Here is a 17,248-nt window from a genome sequence, read left to right as displayed (position 1 = left end):
TGTCCACACACCACCCCTCACTTCCCCAGCGGGACTCGTCCAGCGCCACTCCCCACATCCCTCCTGAGCATCCCACATCTGTTTAGGCCTCCTCTCATTGCATCTCATCGGAACACACTCACAGCATCCCACATCTGTTTAGGCCTCCTCTCATTGCATCTCATCGGAACACACTCACAGCCTCCTCTCTGGTCTCCCTGCCTCCAGCCCCTTCTCCCGTGGTGACTCTTCCTCGGTTCCACTCTGTTTGTACCATTCTACGGCCCTGAGTCAGAGCCTCCTTGATGAAGCCAGGGCTCAATGGCAGGACGTGAGGGTTCTCACAGGACACCCCATTTCCTTTCTCACCTCATTCTGTGTGCCGGCCAAGCTGACCACAGCTCTGGGCGTTCCTGCCTCTGCTCTCTGTGCCCTGCGTGCACTTTCTTCATTTTTACTGGTTCTGCTGCATCATTTGGGACAGCACAGCCTTCGCCCAGGGCATAGTTCAAGCCTTGCCTCCTTTAAGAAGACCCCCCAGTGCACCTCCCATTGTGCCCCTTCCAGCTGTCCCACCCGAAGCAGTCAGTGCCTCTTCCCCATGCCTGGGGTCCCACGTCTGTCCACAAGCACAGTAGCATACTGACTCGTGTCTGTCACATGTCCCTATCAGATACCCACGCCCTCGGCTTTCCCACCTCAGCCTTCCGCAGACCATCGGATGGTCTCAAAGAAGCTTTTTCCTGTTCTCAGTCCTCTCTGGTGAAGACCTGGACCTCACCCTGTAACATTCCAGGACTCAACTCCCCAGCACCCCCCGCCATGCCACCCCTGAAGAAGTGTCTTTAAGCTAAAATTCCCCGAAGGAAATTTATCTCCATGTCCTCTTACTCCTCCACAGGGATGCACAACAGCTGTTCACCATCTTTTGTAAAATCACTTGAAAATGGCTCTGCAGTCACTCCCCAGACTTCTCTTCTTCAGGATATTTAATCCCAGTTCCCTTGACCTCCCTTGTGGATCCAATGTGCTCACCCCTTTGATCATCACTACTGCTCTTTCCTAAATCCGTTCTAAATTCTCCATCCTCCTCTTAAGTTGTGGACGGTGTAAGGATGCCCGTTTTCCTAGATGCCCCAGCGCAGGGAAGCTCAGTTCCGAGTCAGCCTCTTGCTGCTTTCCTGGGTGTCGCTTGAAGTTTGGGCTCTAGACACAGGAGTGTCCCTCTTTGGCTGGAAAGGAAGCAAATGAATGGGCTGCTTCCTACTATTGAAGGAAGGACAGGGAAGAAAATGGACCTTTGCTTCTAAATCAGGGCAAACAACTTCAGGGCGCCAGCAGGGCTTCTGCAGCCCCACTCAGGTCCTGGGGCAGGAACTCGACCCCACCACGTGCACTGCCCACCCAGGAGCCGGGCAAGGTGGGGATGTTTTGCATTCACTCCAAACAAGACCAGCCCTTCCACTGAGCATCATCTTCAATGGAAAGACAAAAATCTATCTTACCTTCCAGCCTCAGACATCTCACTAGAAAATAAAACAACGTCAAGTCTCCGTGGACACTTACTCTAAGTGTCTTCAGCCCCACGTTCCTCCTCCTGGCAGATCAGCTATGCCACTTACGGGCCTTTGCTGCTCCCCTTTCTGTGGTCTAGACAATAAATCACACCCAAGAAAGGACAATGAGCTTGATTTGAGGTGGTGCTCTGGGAGATACTTCTCTCTTCTGGTGGCCCCACCCCACGTGCGTGCACAGACACTCCCACACGGGTGTCTGAGTGCACACTTGCATGCACGCCCATGAGCATACACACACACTCCCACACTCTCACAGTCTATGCAGGGGACTTGGCCATTGGCACTGACATTGGTGACGTTAGAGGACAACAAAGAAATAGTGGGGACGAGCCCAGGGATGGTGGCACCTGATCTTCCATCCAAGGCACAGCCAGTAATTCCACTGACCCGGGGCTGGACAGGCAGCCTAGGGAGGTATCACCCTCCCCATGCTCACTTCTGGCCTCTTTCCCGCCTGGTCATCCCACAGGTGGGCACCATCTTGAAAATGTCCAAACCACTTTCTCTGTGTGGTCCCGCTTTCCCTCTGTGTCTTTTCTCTTTGGAAATAGCAATAGTTGCCTCCTTCCACATCCTTTGGGTTTGCTCTGGCACCAGGGAAGACCAGGGCACGGGTGACTTGCTTCTCACTGGAGAAGACAAAGAAGGGACAAATCAGTCGGCGCCGTCTTCCCCACGCCCACCCAGGCCCTTTCTCACTGCAGCCCAGCCCTCGAGCTGTGTGGGGAGCACTCAGCCCTCAGACAGCACCGTAGCCTTCCGCAGCGTCTTTACAATTCCAAAGGGAGGGAGGAGGGAACAATGCGTGTGTATCACGTGTATCACGTAGTATGTAATACATAAAGTAAAAAAAGATACAGAGTGTAACAACTTGGATATGTCTTACTAAGAAGGGTGAGTATTGAGTTAAAAGAGAATACTTTTTACTGAGTCTACAATGAAATGTATTTTCATTCATTCAAATGGGAAATATCTATAGGGATCCCGTTTTATACCGAGAATTGTCCTAAGTGCTGGGTTTAGGGAAGTGAGTAAAGCAGACATGGACTGTGATCTCAGGGCGCTTCGATCCAGCGAGGAGACAGTGAAAAGTCAAGTAATCAAATAAGTCGCACTCACAGACTGTGACGGATGCCGTGGCACAGGGGACAGGCAGCGTGCTGGGTGTAACACACACAGCCTGGGAGAGGGCTCAAGGAAGGCTTCTGTGGCCAGAGATACCAGGCATGAGCAGGAGTCATCCAGAAGCCAGGGAGGGATTCCTTAAACTCCAGGAAACAGGAAGATATAACCCAAAGTCTACTGACCCTCAATATATTGGATTCTTTGTAAATTTAAGGAGTATTTAAATCAGCAGGGCATGAAACCGAAAGGATTTCAGCTGGCTTTGGATCAGACACAACAAGCAATCACAATATTTCAAATAAAGCAGAATGAGGGCCTGCTTGAAAACAGGCAGCAGCCAGCCACGCGTGCTCCGTGCGTCCGAGCCTCTCGGGGCCCCAGTATGACTTGTATCATTTTTGCTTGTTGTAACCCATCTCCGCTATGAAGTTCGAATTTCATTTTGATGCACTGGGTGCCGTAATGTTGAGACTTCTCTTCACTCCATCTGCCTCCAGGAAGCAGGCAAGCCTGATGTGTCCCATGCACATGCCCCGTCCTCCCTGACTGGCACTCCCAACCAAAAAGTTCCTCTCAGGGCATGAAAAGCATGTATTGTGCCTGGCCTTTGGTCTTTAGATTTCACCATGTGCTCTCATTGACTGAAGAGAAGCTGTACTGAATGTGGCCGGGTCTCCCTCCTCCCTTGGACCTGGAATTTTGCACTTTCTCCAGATTTCTCTGGAAAATCGATGCTGTGATGTGCCCGGATAGTTAGAACTGTTCCGTGCAGTAAGTGCTCGGTGATTTTTTAACCCTTTCCCTTTTGTTGTTGTTTTATTTTTAAAGGCTTGAGTTGTCTGTTGAAAACATCTTCCGAGACTGGCTTGAGAGTTCCGGAATACCACAGGTGCGCTTAAGATAACTGCCTCTGGGAAGCTTGTCCCTTAGCATGTCAGCCGGGACAGGGATGTATTTATATATACACTGATATAAGTGGAGTGCCCGGAGGTCAGGAAAACGATGGGCTTCCCCTCTTTTCGTCCCCGATGGCGATGTGTGCCCCAGGCCTCTGCCTCACGTGACCCTGGTGCTGGAGGTGGACGTGCTGGTCGACCCTTTAAGTGACGTCTTGCAAAGCGGGGTGTGTACTTTGGGCGGCTCACCAGGTATCAGTTCATACCTAGAGTTTCTCCATCATGGCCCCCGTGCGGCGGCCCCTCGACTTCCCCCTCCAGTTCTGCATCCCTGCCTCAGGCTGCCCTTCCCACCTGAATGAGCAGTTTAGATTTATTTCTCTGTCCTGCAGACTGGGACCCACCCGACTGCAGGGTTTTTTCTCTCCCTCCCTCTCAGCCCATGGGCAGCTCTGGGGGAGAGGTGGTTCCCGGTCAGCCCAAGCTCCGTGGGAATCACCTGACCTGGAGCCTCCTCGCCCCGTCACCCTCCCCGGGGCTGGTCTTCCTAGAGCCTGAAGGGCGGCCCCACGTGCTGACCCTAGCTAGAGCCTGGGCCCTGGGGGTCCGAGGGTGGCATCCTGGATGCGGTTGGTCAAAGGAACCTGTAGGCCTGGAGCTTTCCCAGCCTGGGCTGGCCCCCAGAGCAGCTGCGGACCCATCACAGTGGGCCCTCGTGTCCGGGACTAGACGCCCGCGGTGGTGAGAAACCCTGCCCTGGGCCCAGGCAAGCCGCCCTGTTAGCCTGCCCGTTTCTGGTTTCACGGCTGGTTATATGAGCTTCCCCTTGGGAGTGTCTGAATGTCAATGAATGTCTGTGAACCATGAAATTAAGGAACAGGAGGGGCTGTTCTCCATTACCTTTTCATTCTTCTACCTACATCTTTCTCCTGTTCTGCCACACAGGGGGGAATGCCGGCCACCAGGGGCTCTTTCCTAAAAAGGACACATTGCCTTTGGTTCAGGAATGCGTGTCACCTGGTAAAAGTTATTTGTTTGGCTCAATCCTTCTGGGAGCAAAAAAGAGTAAAATCCTGCGTCCTAAAAGCGCAAAACAGAACTGGGTGGAGTGAGGCAGCGCCGGTCCTGGGAGGCAGTGCTTTCAACTTGTGTATATGATCACGAGCTCCTATGATTTCTAAGACGGTGGCTTCCAAAGCAGGCCACTCACTGAGTACAGAAGTCCGAGGAAACAAAGTTAAGATCTGTCTGATCTGAAATAGCCCGAGCTTGCTCTTGTTTCAGATGGGGTTGGGGAGCGGGGATCCCCCGAAGCCATCTGCCTTGAGTTCCTAGGCCTGGCGGCTGCCAGGCTCCCAGACGTTCTGAGCGTGGCCTGGAAGCCGGGAAGCGTCGGGAGCTCAAAGAGCACAATCCCGAATGTCCTGGCCCCGAACAACAAGGCCGCTGTGTTCAGCAGTCTGCCCTGAGGGAAGAGAAAAGAAAGCGTTCCTTAATCCAGTGCCCAGAAGCAGGCGCGCCCCGCTCGCTTGGGTTGTAGCCCTGGGGCTGACCCCCTGGCTCCCAGGAGCCTCTGTCATTTCCCCTGAAGAAGAGGAGGCTTTGCCACCAGCAGGAGGCTTTTGCTTTTCATTAAAAGGGGGAGGCGTGCATGGCGGGGAGAGGTCTGCCCCTGAGCAGTGCATTTTTTCCAAAGGTCCAGTTGCATTCGTGACAGCTTATAGCGTAGACAAGAATCTCCGCTATAAACTGGCGAAACCTGCTGTCAAAACACAGCCAGGTGCACAGAGGCCAGCCCGGCCATAAATTGTCTTTAAGACCCAACTGGTATTTCCTTGGGTGCTTAACCGTTCGGGTAAAAACAACAGTGGAAGACAGAAAAGACCCTGATTTAGTGCACATCTTTCCATTGGTGAATGATTGGACGGCGTCTTTTCATCTCTTCACCCGTTTTCTGCCCTTATTAATGTGGGCGATGCTGGTTTACCTGCTCGCGGCCCTTTCCACGCTCCTTGAGAGTTCCTGCTCATTTCCACTTCAGTGAGAGACTCCGCACCCTCTGGTCGCAGGAGCCTCACAGTGAATGGGACACCTTGTTCTTGGTCCCCATCATTATAATATAAAGTTACTGGTGTGTTTGGCCTGGAATGACAAGCAGAGCTCTGAAATCGCTCCTATGCTCTTTGTTCTCCTTAAAAATTTCTGTCCACCGGCGATTGAAGTCTTTCACGACGAAAGAGTCACATTCTACTGGCGAAGTTTTCATTCCACAGGTTACAGAGGCCTTTTTGTCTTTTCTCACGAAGGCTTGCCTTGGGCTTGGCCTCCATTTTCCTTTTTGGCCACGTTGAATGGAAATCAGTTTTGTTTTTTTTTTTAATGTGGAAATAGCTTCAGGAGCAATCAACGTAAGCATGAGCCCCAAAGAAGTAAAAGAAACTGGATCCAAATCTCTGTAAGGAACACCCAACCCTATAACCTTTGGCTTTGCAGACAGACTTAAAAATTGATTGTGCCATTGATATTATAGACGATTTCCTTCTTTGGCTTTTTTGATTATAGAAATATTACATATTGAAATAGACAAATTTTATAATAAGAAAATTAAAGTGGTCCAGAGATAATTTTTTGATAGAAATCCTTTCAGTCATTTTCCTGGACGTGTGAATACATAGTTTACCCCTTTTTTTGGCCTCCTTTTTTAAAAATAAAAATAATATGTTCTCCCTAGCAAACTCAAGAAACAGCAAAATAGAAGAACCCTTGCCCCTTTTAATTTTACCCTGCAGAGATAATCTATGCCTGGCATGTGTCCTTCCACACATTTTCTGTGCTATCTGCTATATAGTGCATACCCTTTTAAAACAAAATTGTAATCTTACTATCCAAACTTAATGTTTTCATTTAAAAATATATCTTAAGCAGTTTCCCATATCCCTTGATATAATTCAAGAGCAATAATTTTTAACAGCCGCATAGCTTTCTAATGAGTGGTCATAACTTAATTTACTCTGACCCTCCCAACTGTTAGAATAGCATACATTAGTTCTAAGAAAGTTGCCCATTCTGCTAATTTGGCAATTCTATTAGTAGATTTTGATTTCCTTTCATGCTGGCCCAAAGATCACCTCCCACTCACCAGCCCATGTGTTCATACACTCCAATCTTTTAGAAAAACATTAATATGCAAATACATTAGAACTAACTTTCCCCTTCCAGCCTTTCTCCTGTACTTCCTTATTTCAGTTGTTACAGAACTCTGACCCTTCCCTTTCCTTGATTTCCTGCCCACGTTACCAAGTCCTGATATTACGATGTACATATTTATTACATTCATAATTTTCTTTCCTTTCCTAGCACCTCCTCCATTTTTTCATTATCTTTTGCTTGGACTAGTGCAGCAGCTAATTGCTCTTCTAGCCACCAAGCTGCCCCTCTTTCCATCCACCATCCACATCAAGGCTAAGTGACTCCTCCCAAAACACAGCTCACATCTGCCCTCACCGGAAACTTTTCCCCCATTTAGAAAAAATTCTTTGGCCTGCTACTTGAGGCTATCAGCAGAACTGCCCCCCAGCTGTCTTCTTAAACTTTGTTTTTCACCACTCTTAGGCATATACCCAAACATAATTATCAGTCTCCAATATTTATGTACTTTACCACTAGCCTTCCTTTAGGGATACCCTTTTCTCTTCTTGGAATGCTTTCCTGTCTCTAGTTAGCAAGTATCATCACCTGCCTTACAGCGTTGCTGTTTGTGCATGAATCTCATACATCCACCCCCACGTTCCATAGAAACAGGGGTCGTGTCTGACTCACCCTTGCCTCACCTACGGGGATGCACACAGTAGACGCTCAGGGGCTCCCTGTCCAATACGGGAGTCACTGGGCACAGGTGGTTATTAAGCACTTGAAAAATATCTAGTGTACCTGAAGCACTGAATATTTATTTTAATGTAATCTCAATTTAAATTTAAATTCTAATAATACAGTCATGGTTTGGAACAACTTGAGTATGTGAATGGATCTACTTTTTCATCTGTACATTCCACGAACTCTAAATTCAGACCAAGCATTACTGATTAAAATTGAGCATCCAATTAAGCTGAATGGTGAAAACACAGCAGATTTAGAAGGCTTAGTACAAAAAAGTGAAGGTAAAAGAGCTCATGAAAAGTTTTAAAAAATACTGGTTATGTGTTGAAACGGTTACATTTTGGATACATGGTAATCCTACATATATATATATATGTATATATATATATATATATATATATATACCCAATAAAATGTATTATTAAAATTATAAAATATAACAGCTAAAATGCTGTTACGGCTTCCTTTTTATACATGGCAACTAGAACATTTTAAATGACAAATGTGGCTTGCAGGTCTTCATATTGAATAGTGCTGCTTTAAAGCAAATTAAAATCTAAGTGCATAATGCCTTAAAATCCCCCACTGAAGAGACGTTATTGAAATCATCCGGATTTTTGTTAAACGTAATTATGAAGATAGAGGTGGCGGGTCCACAGACGCCCTTCAGCCTGCGGTGCCAGCCCCGGTGATCAGGGCGAGGGGCCGGAGCGCCCCTCACAGGAGGCGTTCACAGGGGTGTGAGCTAAGTACCAGCCTCTCTTCAGCTCTTAATGCCAACTCCCCGGCGGCGCGCCGTTTCCCAAGGTCCTAGCGAGCACCGTGGTGGCACCGGTGAGCCGCACAGCCCTTCTCTGGCTCGGCAGCCCTCCGCGGCAGGATCACGGGCAGCAGTGGCAGCGGTGAGGCTGGAGAAGATGGCTAATGGCCCGTCACCTACGTAGGCGGGAATCAAGCGCCCAGAATTAAGAACATCAGGTTATCGTGTCATCTTGGAAAATGCCTCTCCTTTCCAAACGAACACCTGCACGTTGCCAAAGGCCGCACAAGCAAATGATGGAAAACTTAAGTCTTGTAGGGAAAAGTGCTGCGGTCACAAAACTGAGGAAACTTGGTAAGACACGATGCAAGGCACTCTGTGTCGCTTGCGCCGTGACGCGCTTTTAGCACGGAGAAAGCCCGGTGGTTTATCAGGGGGCTAACCGTAGGCTTCTTTTAGCGCCGGTTGTGTGATACTACCAACATAAGCTAAAGGCCCATTAGGGTGCTTCATCTCAGTGGGGTCCAGAAGAATTCTACATTTAATGGTCAGTCAAGAGGGCTGAGACTGGTTGTTTTGCAAATTCCAGAGAAGTGATATTTCTCAAATTATATGTGCTGTGAGATCCTTGGGGTTTTTTTTTATATCAATCATAGCAGTTGCCATAATGTGGTGTGGTTTGGGCCCCTAATAATTTTGCTGTCATTCTTGCCTAGTAGTTAGACTCACACTTCCTAAGTGACTAAACCTCTTGTCAGGGATCCTCAGAGCTGTGTTCTCTGGCCCCGCTTGGGACAGGGCCTGCCTTGCCACTGAGCCACCACTGTCACTTACTGTTCATCGCAGCGGTGGCCCTTCTTCTCACAGACCTCAGTGATACACTGCTTGGCAATCACAAGGGATGGGGAGACATTTTATTAAAATACTTTCATTTTTAGCCCAGTTTTCCTTATTTTTGGCACCTGTGGCCTCATGCTCATATCAGTTAGTTCAGGCTCCCATAACAAAATACTAGACTAGGTGACTTAAACAGTAGGCATTTATTGTCTGACAGGTGTGGAGGAAGGAAGTCCAAGATCAAGGCGTGGGCAGGCGTGGTTTCTCCTGAGGCCTCTCTTCTTGGCTGGCCGATGGCCACCCTCTTGCTGTGGCCTCACGTGGTCTTTCTTCGGTGTGTGTAGAGATCTCTGTCATCTCCTGTTCTTATACAGACACGGGTCGTACTGGATGAGATCCCACCGTGTGCCCTCGTCTTACCTTAATCACCTCTTTAAAGGCCCCATCTCTAACACAGTCACATTCTGTGGTGCTGGGGGGTAGGATTTCAACATGTGAATTTGGGGGGAACAAATTCAGCCCATAAGAATGCTTATTCCCAATATCTATCTGATTAGTTCCACTTTTCTTGTGAATCTCTTCAAAATGGCCAATAAAAATCACTCAAGTTGGTCATACTATATTTTATTGAATGAATATGAATATGTTTTGGGTATAATTTTTTGGTTCCAAATGATGCTGTATATCCAGTCCAAAAATTTTTGAAGTCTCTGATGGAATGAGGGGGAAAGAAATGTGGGAAGGAAGGATCCATCCTCCCAGAGAGAAGTAGGTAATTGAAGGTCTGTGCCCGGCGTTGTGTATTACTGGGGGCATGTGATTTGATACTGTTCAAATGTATTAACCTCTTCACAGCATAAGACACTACAATGAAACAGGAGATGTTTTCCTTTGATGCCCCAAATGAAAGCTCTGTATCCTTCCTTCTTTTCTCTCCCTTTCAAAACCTGATTTCCAGAAAGAATTTGACTCTCATTCACGGTAATCTAAGGCTAGACACCAAGTGAATAATTAAGGATTAAAACTGTTTCCTCCCCCTTGAAGATTTCCTTTGTGACTGTGTCAGATCTTAGGCTTCGACAGGACTGCCAAGCGTCCCAGACCAGGTGGGTGAGATTTGCAAGAGGAAGCTTCTTCCAGGATGTGAAATCATACCTCTTAGTCAGGTGCCTTCCTTCCCTGCCCTTCTCTTCTCTCCATGAATACAGCCCATACATCTGTCCTCTGAGAGGGACTGTGGATGACTCAAAGGTGAGAGAAACACAGGCTTTACCCTCAAGATGCTTAATAGCTCAGTAGGAAAAAAATGCACAAACAACTGACCTAAGGCACAAGGCAGTAAGCGGTGTAAAACGAACTCACTTTTCGAGTTCGGAAGAAAGAGGTCATTTCCAATTTCTGGAAGCAAAAAAGGTTGAGGTACCATTTGAAGCCAGTCTTGAAGGACAGACAGATGGGAAGAAGGCCATCCTAGGGAAGGGGAGTGACATACTCAACGTCTAATGGTGGAAAACTTAGTGTGTGTGTTTGAGAAGCATGGGGTAATGTCAGATCTCAGTGATGGGGACTGGGGAGAGGTGTTGACTAACTGGTTTGTCACAGCATGATTAAGGCTCAGTGGGTCATGCCCCAGGACCAGGGGAATGGAGGCAACTTCCTCAGGGGGAGGGGTGGAGGAAATGAACCCCCTCCCAAGTCAGCCTCACCCTCGCTCTCAGCCCCCTCCCCCTGGCCCCTACCACACTCTGACCAAGGCCATTTGGCCCCCCAAAAATAGACAGGTGAGTGCGTTTTTACAGTGATAAAATGCACCTGGTGAATGCGTTTTGACCACGATTTGGAGCAGTGATCTCCCCCCTCCATTTTCCTTGTTAGGAACAAGTTTACCGTTACCTTTTGCATGGAGACCAGGGTCTGCAAAGGGGATTGGTAGTGAAGCAGGACACAGCCAGCCTGCACAGGGGCTTGAACGTGATGATGAAGTTTGCACAAAATGCAGGAGGCACAGGGAGCCCCTGAAGGCTGTAGAAAGAGTGCTGGTACTTGAGTGGCCATCAGGCACCGGGGCCCAGCGGCCAGCAGCCTCGCTAGGAAGCAGTCTCCCTGGATGAAACGCCAAGCCTTTCCCCTCCGCACAGGGACTAGGGCGTCTCCTGGAGTGAGGGGAACTGTTAGAGAGACTTTTGCTCCTTGGTTTTCGACTCTTGAACTTTCATGTCCACAAGGTATTCATGGACACCTTTTGAAAGCATCATTAAATACCTGCATGACCAGCAGCGTCTCCCTGACTCTGGAGAGAAATCCAGGGCTTGCTTGGTGGGCTGAGGATAAACCTGCTGTTCTGCGTTTTGAACCAGAAGGAAAAGGAAGCAGGAGCTACTAGCTTTGGAAAACCTATCTGGCTCAGGTCAGCTGGTGGAGTCAGTCTGTAGTGGCCTGTGCACGTGGGTTTTAATAAAGAGATCATGCAGGCTTGGGTTGGAGGGCCTCAGGGCCTCCTAGCCTAGTTATATTGAGACCGCGATCTACAATAATCCAGGAAGCTGTTTAAAACTACAGATCCCAGGCTCAGGCCACACCCACTAAATGAGGACCTCCATAAACAGGGCTGGGACCAACTGGTACAATCCATAATTATGTCATATTCTGGAATATATTCTTTCAAAAGAATTTTCCTTCTTTGCTGAGTGTGATCTAAACTCCTCGAGTCCTTCAGTTTTGCAGTCTTCCTGAGCAATCCAAGTATTTGGCTTTGTGGTCTAATTTATTCATTCAGTGCATACGCCCAGCCTTGTGCTGAGCAGTGGGCATACAACGCTGAAAGGGGACAGCCCCGTCCCACGCGCCCACGATCTGTGTGGACTTCTGCAAACCATCCAGCATTCAAGACTTGCACAAGGGGCCTCTGCTCTGAGTTTGAGATCTAGGGGGAACCGCAGAGGCTGACTTCAGTATTTGCCAAGTTCAGTCAGAAGGCTAAGTCTGTGAGAAGACAGCATGCTTGGAGACTGGAGACTTGGCTGTCCCCACCCTCCCCAACCTCGATCACAAGTCGGCCAGCTCATTGTGCAGGGGAGCCTATGTGGTCGTCCTCAAGGGGCAGGGTCTGGCGGGCCACGTTCGGATGCACAGGCATTACCTGTTCTTCCGGTTTGTACACATTGTGTGCCCACAGAGAAACCCCCTTAAGGGCACTGTAGCTCTTGTAAAGTGGTTCCATTTAATTGGATTTCCTCGTAGTGGTGCTTTGTCTACTTCATAGAGATCTTTAGAAAGAAGGAACAAGGTAAACTCAAAGAATTATGACAAAGATATCAGCTTCGGATTGTAAACCTTTTGTCAATAGAAAAACACCTGATTCCACTTTTTAAGAGGAACTGCCCCCATTCTCTCTAGTAGGCAAAAGACATACTGTGGTGGACTCTTCATCAAAGGCACATTTTATGTGTTTTCATCGTGCGGCTCCCACGCCCGGGGGCAAGCCCTGAGACAGGCAGTGCGGTGAGTCATGAACACGGCTGCACATACGTGCACGCCCGCTTCACGCTGACGTCGCACAGCTTCGCCGCACGCACTGCTGTTCAGGTCTGCATCCCAGGTCTCTGGGCTCTCGCGGTGGCCGGCCACGGTGCTCACGGGGACTTCCGCCAGCTTCTGCCACTGGGACACCTGCTGACAAGGAAAGCTATTAGGAACATTTCGCTGCTTCTGGAACAGAGGGCTTCTTTTCTTCTCTTTTGTGGAGAGCCATTATGTCATATAAATAGGTGTACACTTAGCATCTGCATGGCATATCTCTTAGGTGCGGCTTCTATTGCTTTGTGGTTAAATTTTAGTCTTTTCTGGCGTTGCGTGACTTTTGGTCTGCTTTAGAACCCTAGCGAGGAACAGGTCTTGGAGGAGAGTTCATCTTTTCGCCCATGGGGAAACCGTTGGGGAGGTACATCCATGCGCCTACGTTCGTGGCCCTCGTCAATGTCAGAGCCAGGATCTAGGACCCTTGGTCCTCAGTCTACTCGACTAAACCATTTTATATTTTTAGCAGCTATTTTTAATCCAAATTAGCTTGGTCTCATCCTTGCCTTAGTTTTTGCAAGACCTATGAAAAGATAATACTTGAATATAGCAGAGAACCTGAGCAGGAGTGATTTTTAATTTAATTAATGACTGCTCTTTTTCCTGAATATGTTCTTTTCTATTCTTGAGTGGGCCAAAAAAGCATACTTTGTGTGTGCAGTAATGTGAACTCACTTTCCAGGGGTTTTCATAAGTATGTGTCATAGGTATACGTGACCCTCTTCCAACCATTTAGACTTCTCTAAATAGTAGCCCTGTGTGTCTGACTGAATGTTTTGCATAGGAAATATGGGGCTTTTCAGCATCAAAGAGCTGGTATCTTTTTTGGTGTAGATGAATGTGAGTGTGTGTAAAGATTAGTTTAGGTCTTTGCCTTTGAAAAGATACAACTATTCCTCTCTTGAGATGAAAAATAAATTAGATTATAAATACCAGGTCATCAAAACAACAAATGAGAAAAAGCAATTGGTTGAACGAAAAAGTGTCTTGATGTACCTTCTAAAGCATTTAAGGGATGATTCCGTATCTGCTTCTTCTCTTTCAAAAGCAAACTCCAACTAGAGTCCCTGGCTTTTGCCCCTATTTGTCCCCTCTGCTGACCCAGAGCAGGAGAGTGTCGGGAGCACAGCCCGGTGGCAGCCAGCAAGTGTATCACAGGTCAGGGTGACAGTCAGTGATTGTCAAACTGTCCAGGTCCGAGCGTGTATTTAAAAAAGGGCGGCGTTCATGTCACACACACATCTCTGTCTGGGTGACGTCCATGATTCATTGGTGCCCGAAAATGATGAGCGTGTTCAGCTCCTTCAGCAGAAAGCCCCGTCCTTCCAGGCCAGTCCTCCTCGTGGGGCCTTCACAGGTTCCATGTTTTCTGCTCCTGATCCTGTTGAGTTATAATTGCCACCATCACACTCTTGAGTGGGATTCAGACAGTCTGATGCATAGAATGCAAGGCTGCGTTATCTTTAGGTTAGTGAACAAGAGTGGAGGTGAGTCAGTTGCGTTGTATGCGATTTGCTGTTTTCACGGAGCGTGCTGTGGTGAAGTTTTGTTCTGCTCTATCCTGTGCTGGTGGATGAATGGGACAACTGATAGCTTAGACACAGCTTTGGAGACAGCCCTCCACCATCAGGCTGTGTGGCTGTGGGCGAAGCACTCACCTTCTCTGAGCCCTCACTGCTTCTTTGGGGAGTGAGGGCACTGGCCTGGGTGAGGGCCAGAGTCGCTTTGCACCTCATGTCACCACATGTCACCTCGCTGAGGCCTGAGCCCCAGTTGTACCTGTCACTTCTGAAAGAAGGAAGTTGGAATTTACTTTCCTCTCAGTGTCTTCCTTTTGTCCCTGGGAATCTGCTGAATTGCCCTCCGACTGACTGAAAACTTGCCCTTAGTTTGGCGTGGCGTTGGGACAGTTTTCATGTGTTTTGTCCCGAGCGGTGTTTTACAAACATTCGCTACCAAGTAACGCTGTTTGTGCATTTCTTTTTCCTTCCACTGGAAAATTGCTGTTTGAAAGATTATTAGGAGAAATCTTAAGTAATAATCAATCTGCCAGAGCATTTATGCCACTCGATCATTGAAGGTTAGGCACTCGCTTCTAATTAAATCAATTATTCACAGGTATTAACCTGTTAGACTTGCAAGAGATGAAAAAAATTTTGCTGAGGTCGTTAATGTCTTGAAATTCCTGCAGATCAGTAAAACCTGCAGGTGAGTTTTACCTTGGACAGCGGCAACTCTTTCTAGTCTATATTTTGAGTGAGACATAAAAGTAAATACTGGTATATGTCTGCTGCCCTAATGACCTTGGGGAAAATGGTCCAGTCAGTTCTAGGTTGCTTTTTGAAGGAGGGGAAAACATTGGGGCCAAATGTTCCAGAAGGACCGCCCCATTTTTTAATGCAGCTTTGATATTTAAATCATTAGAGTATTTGCCACTTAAAAAAATGAAAACAGAGCCAGTAATGAGATGTTTATGAGAAATTGCTACAGTGATTGCTGCATAGTTTGTAGCAGAATGTTGCAGGGTTCCTTATATTGAGAAAGTAGAACCTATTTGGCGTTGAGGTATAACAAGAAATGATCAAACCCAGATGCTTTCTGAAAATTATATTTTCAGTGCATTTATATGTCTGTTACAAACTGTGCTACATGCTAAAAATATTTTCCTTTGTAGGCCAAGGGAAATTTCAAACCACATTGAGAGCTGCAGAGATCAGATGGTTTTTCTTAAGAGCGTTAAGGGCATCCTGGTTGCTATTAGCCCTGACTTTACAGTATGACATTATTTATGCCCCAAAGCTTCACAATTCAGCTCTTAATTTCAGCAACCTTACTGGCATGAAAATGCATGGGAGGGAGGCCAGAGTCAACACGTCAGAATGGGGGACTGAGACTCCAGGGCAACAAGTGACAGTGGGACTGGACTGGGGAGAGCCCTTCACCCCTGCCGCCCGTGTCCCTGGGGAGAGGTCGTCCCCCACATCCGCCCCTTCCTCCCAGTACCCCATCTCCTTTTCTCTCTGTGCCCTCTTCCTCTTCCCTCAGCCATGGGACGTCGCATTCCACGTGGCCAACCAAGGACACGTTCTCTTTAAGACTCTTCTTGGTTCTTACTTATTACAAAGTTTGGCTTCTCCCGAGTTCTCACTGGTTCTTTCTTCCTCATACTGTCTTTCTTCGTCCCTGTCATTGATTCTGTAACTGAGGGATGTCTACCTGGGTTTGGCATAAACACTTCCAGTGAATTAAGCTGCAGATGGGTAAATCCAAGAATATATAGGCTGTGTGACTCCCTAAAGAATTGTATTTTTTATTTAACCCTTTCCTCCCTTCCTTCCCAGTATACTAGGGTACACTATTTTACATATTAGACTATCCAGAATGGGAAAAGGGCTGTAAGTTATTGAGTAGGTGCGTTTTATTGAGTATGATGCTCAGTGCATTATACGTAATAGCACTGTACTTCTTGTAGTCACGGCTAAGATTCACAGTCTTATACCCATTTTACAGATGAAGAAACTGAAAAGAAAATCTGTCTAACTGAAAGGCCCAGGTTCTTAATGATTACATTGGTTTTAAGTGAACGTAGCTACTTTTAGGATTTTAGATGTTTTTGCTCTTATGCTCCTGGCCATGCTCGTACCTTCAGAGGAGAATGTAGAAATATAAGATTTCATTTTATGATCTTCTTGAAGCAATGGTGGGCTTACTGTTTTGAGTGAGATGGGACCAGAAACAGAATGGTCTCCGTGCTGGTGAGGCGTACAAGAAAGAGATTGTGCACCATTGTGTCTACCAGTCCTTTGGGAGGGGGCAGGTATGGCTGCGGTGGCCCGGATCTGTCACTTCTCTGCAGGCTCCATCCAGTGGCATTGCGTCTTGTGTGGTGGTCAGGTGAGACTTTTTATTAGGATGTCACAACTCAGTTATCTTGAGACCTTTGAAAGTTTACTTAGGTTCAAAATACCAGACCAGCTTTTGTTTCTGAAGGGCACGAGGAAGGGAATTAGCATTTACTGGTCTGCTCGGTGCCTCTCCCTTTATGTGCCGTCTCCTCTGGTCCTCACCACAGCTCTCCATCATCTCCGTTTCATAGGCTCATAGGCTCCAGGGGCCGTGTGCCATGCCCAAGGTCACAGAGCTTCTAGGTGGCAAGGATGGGGGGTGCCTCGGTCTGCATTCTTAACTGTGTGCTTCCCATTACACACGGCTCTTTGTACAGAGACTTGAGCCACAGTCACAGACCAGCGCCGAAAAACAGCAACCGCGTGTTTGGTTTGCACGTTAGCATGATTTCCAGTGCCCTTGAACCTGAGAGCAAGGCAGTGAAATCAGAAGTGCTCAGATTGAAGGCCAGGCTAAAACAGACCATTATTTAAACTGTAGATTGAAGTTCATAATTATAAAAACAATCAAATGACCAGAAAACTGTTAGGTGGAAGCGAGTCTAACATACCTCATACTGATATGAATATAAATTGGGTGGATTCTTGAATTCTACCCATTAGGAGGTGTTTCTGATGAGCCTAATAGAGCTTCAATGTTCTTTGTGGTTCTTTTCCATCTCATACGGCCGAGCACAAAAGCTGTGTTGTGTGCAGAATGGCTGGGCTTATCCCTAC

The 17,248-nt window shown here is 47.5% G+C and overlaps 1 protein-coding gene across 13 annotated transcripts in view; it reads left to right on the top strand.

Moving 5' to 3' along the window:
* The window catches only part of AOPEP (aminopeptidase O (putative)), a 324,257-nt gene that overhangs the window by 223,224 nt on the left and 83,785 nt on the right, over positions 1-17,248 (top strand). For all 13 annotated transcript variants that reach the window (XR_004319043.1, XR_004319045.1, XR_004319044.1 and 10 more), the window contains one exon: positions 3,510-3,570. Coding sequence is in view for 7 of the 13 variants with exons in the window: in XM_032477459.1 (XP_032333350.1) it covers positions 3,510-3,570 (61 nt within the window). In the remaining 6 variants the exon portion in view is untranslated. The remainder of the gene's footprint in view (positions 1-3,509; positions 3,571-17,248) is intronic.

The sequence above is a fragment of the Camelus ferus genome, chromosome 4 (assembly GCF_009834535.1).
Source record: "Camelus ferus isolate YT-003-E chromosome 4, BCGSAC_Cfer_1.0, whole genome shotgun sequence".
Lineage (NCBI taxonomy): Eukaryota > Metazoa > Chordata > Mammalia > Artiodactyla > Camelidae > Camelus > Camelus ferus.
The sequence above is the reverse complement of the archived record's forward strand: the minus strand, read 5'-3'. Positions and strand labels throughout refer to the sequence as shown.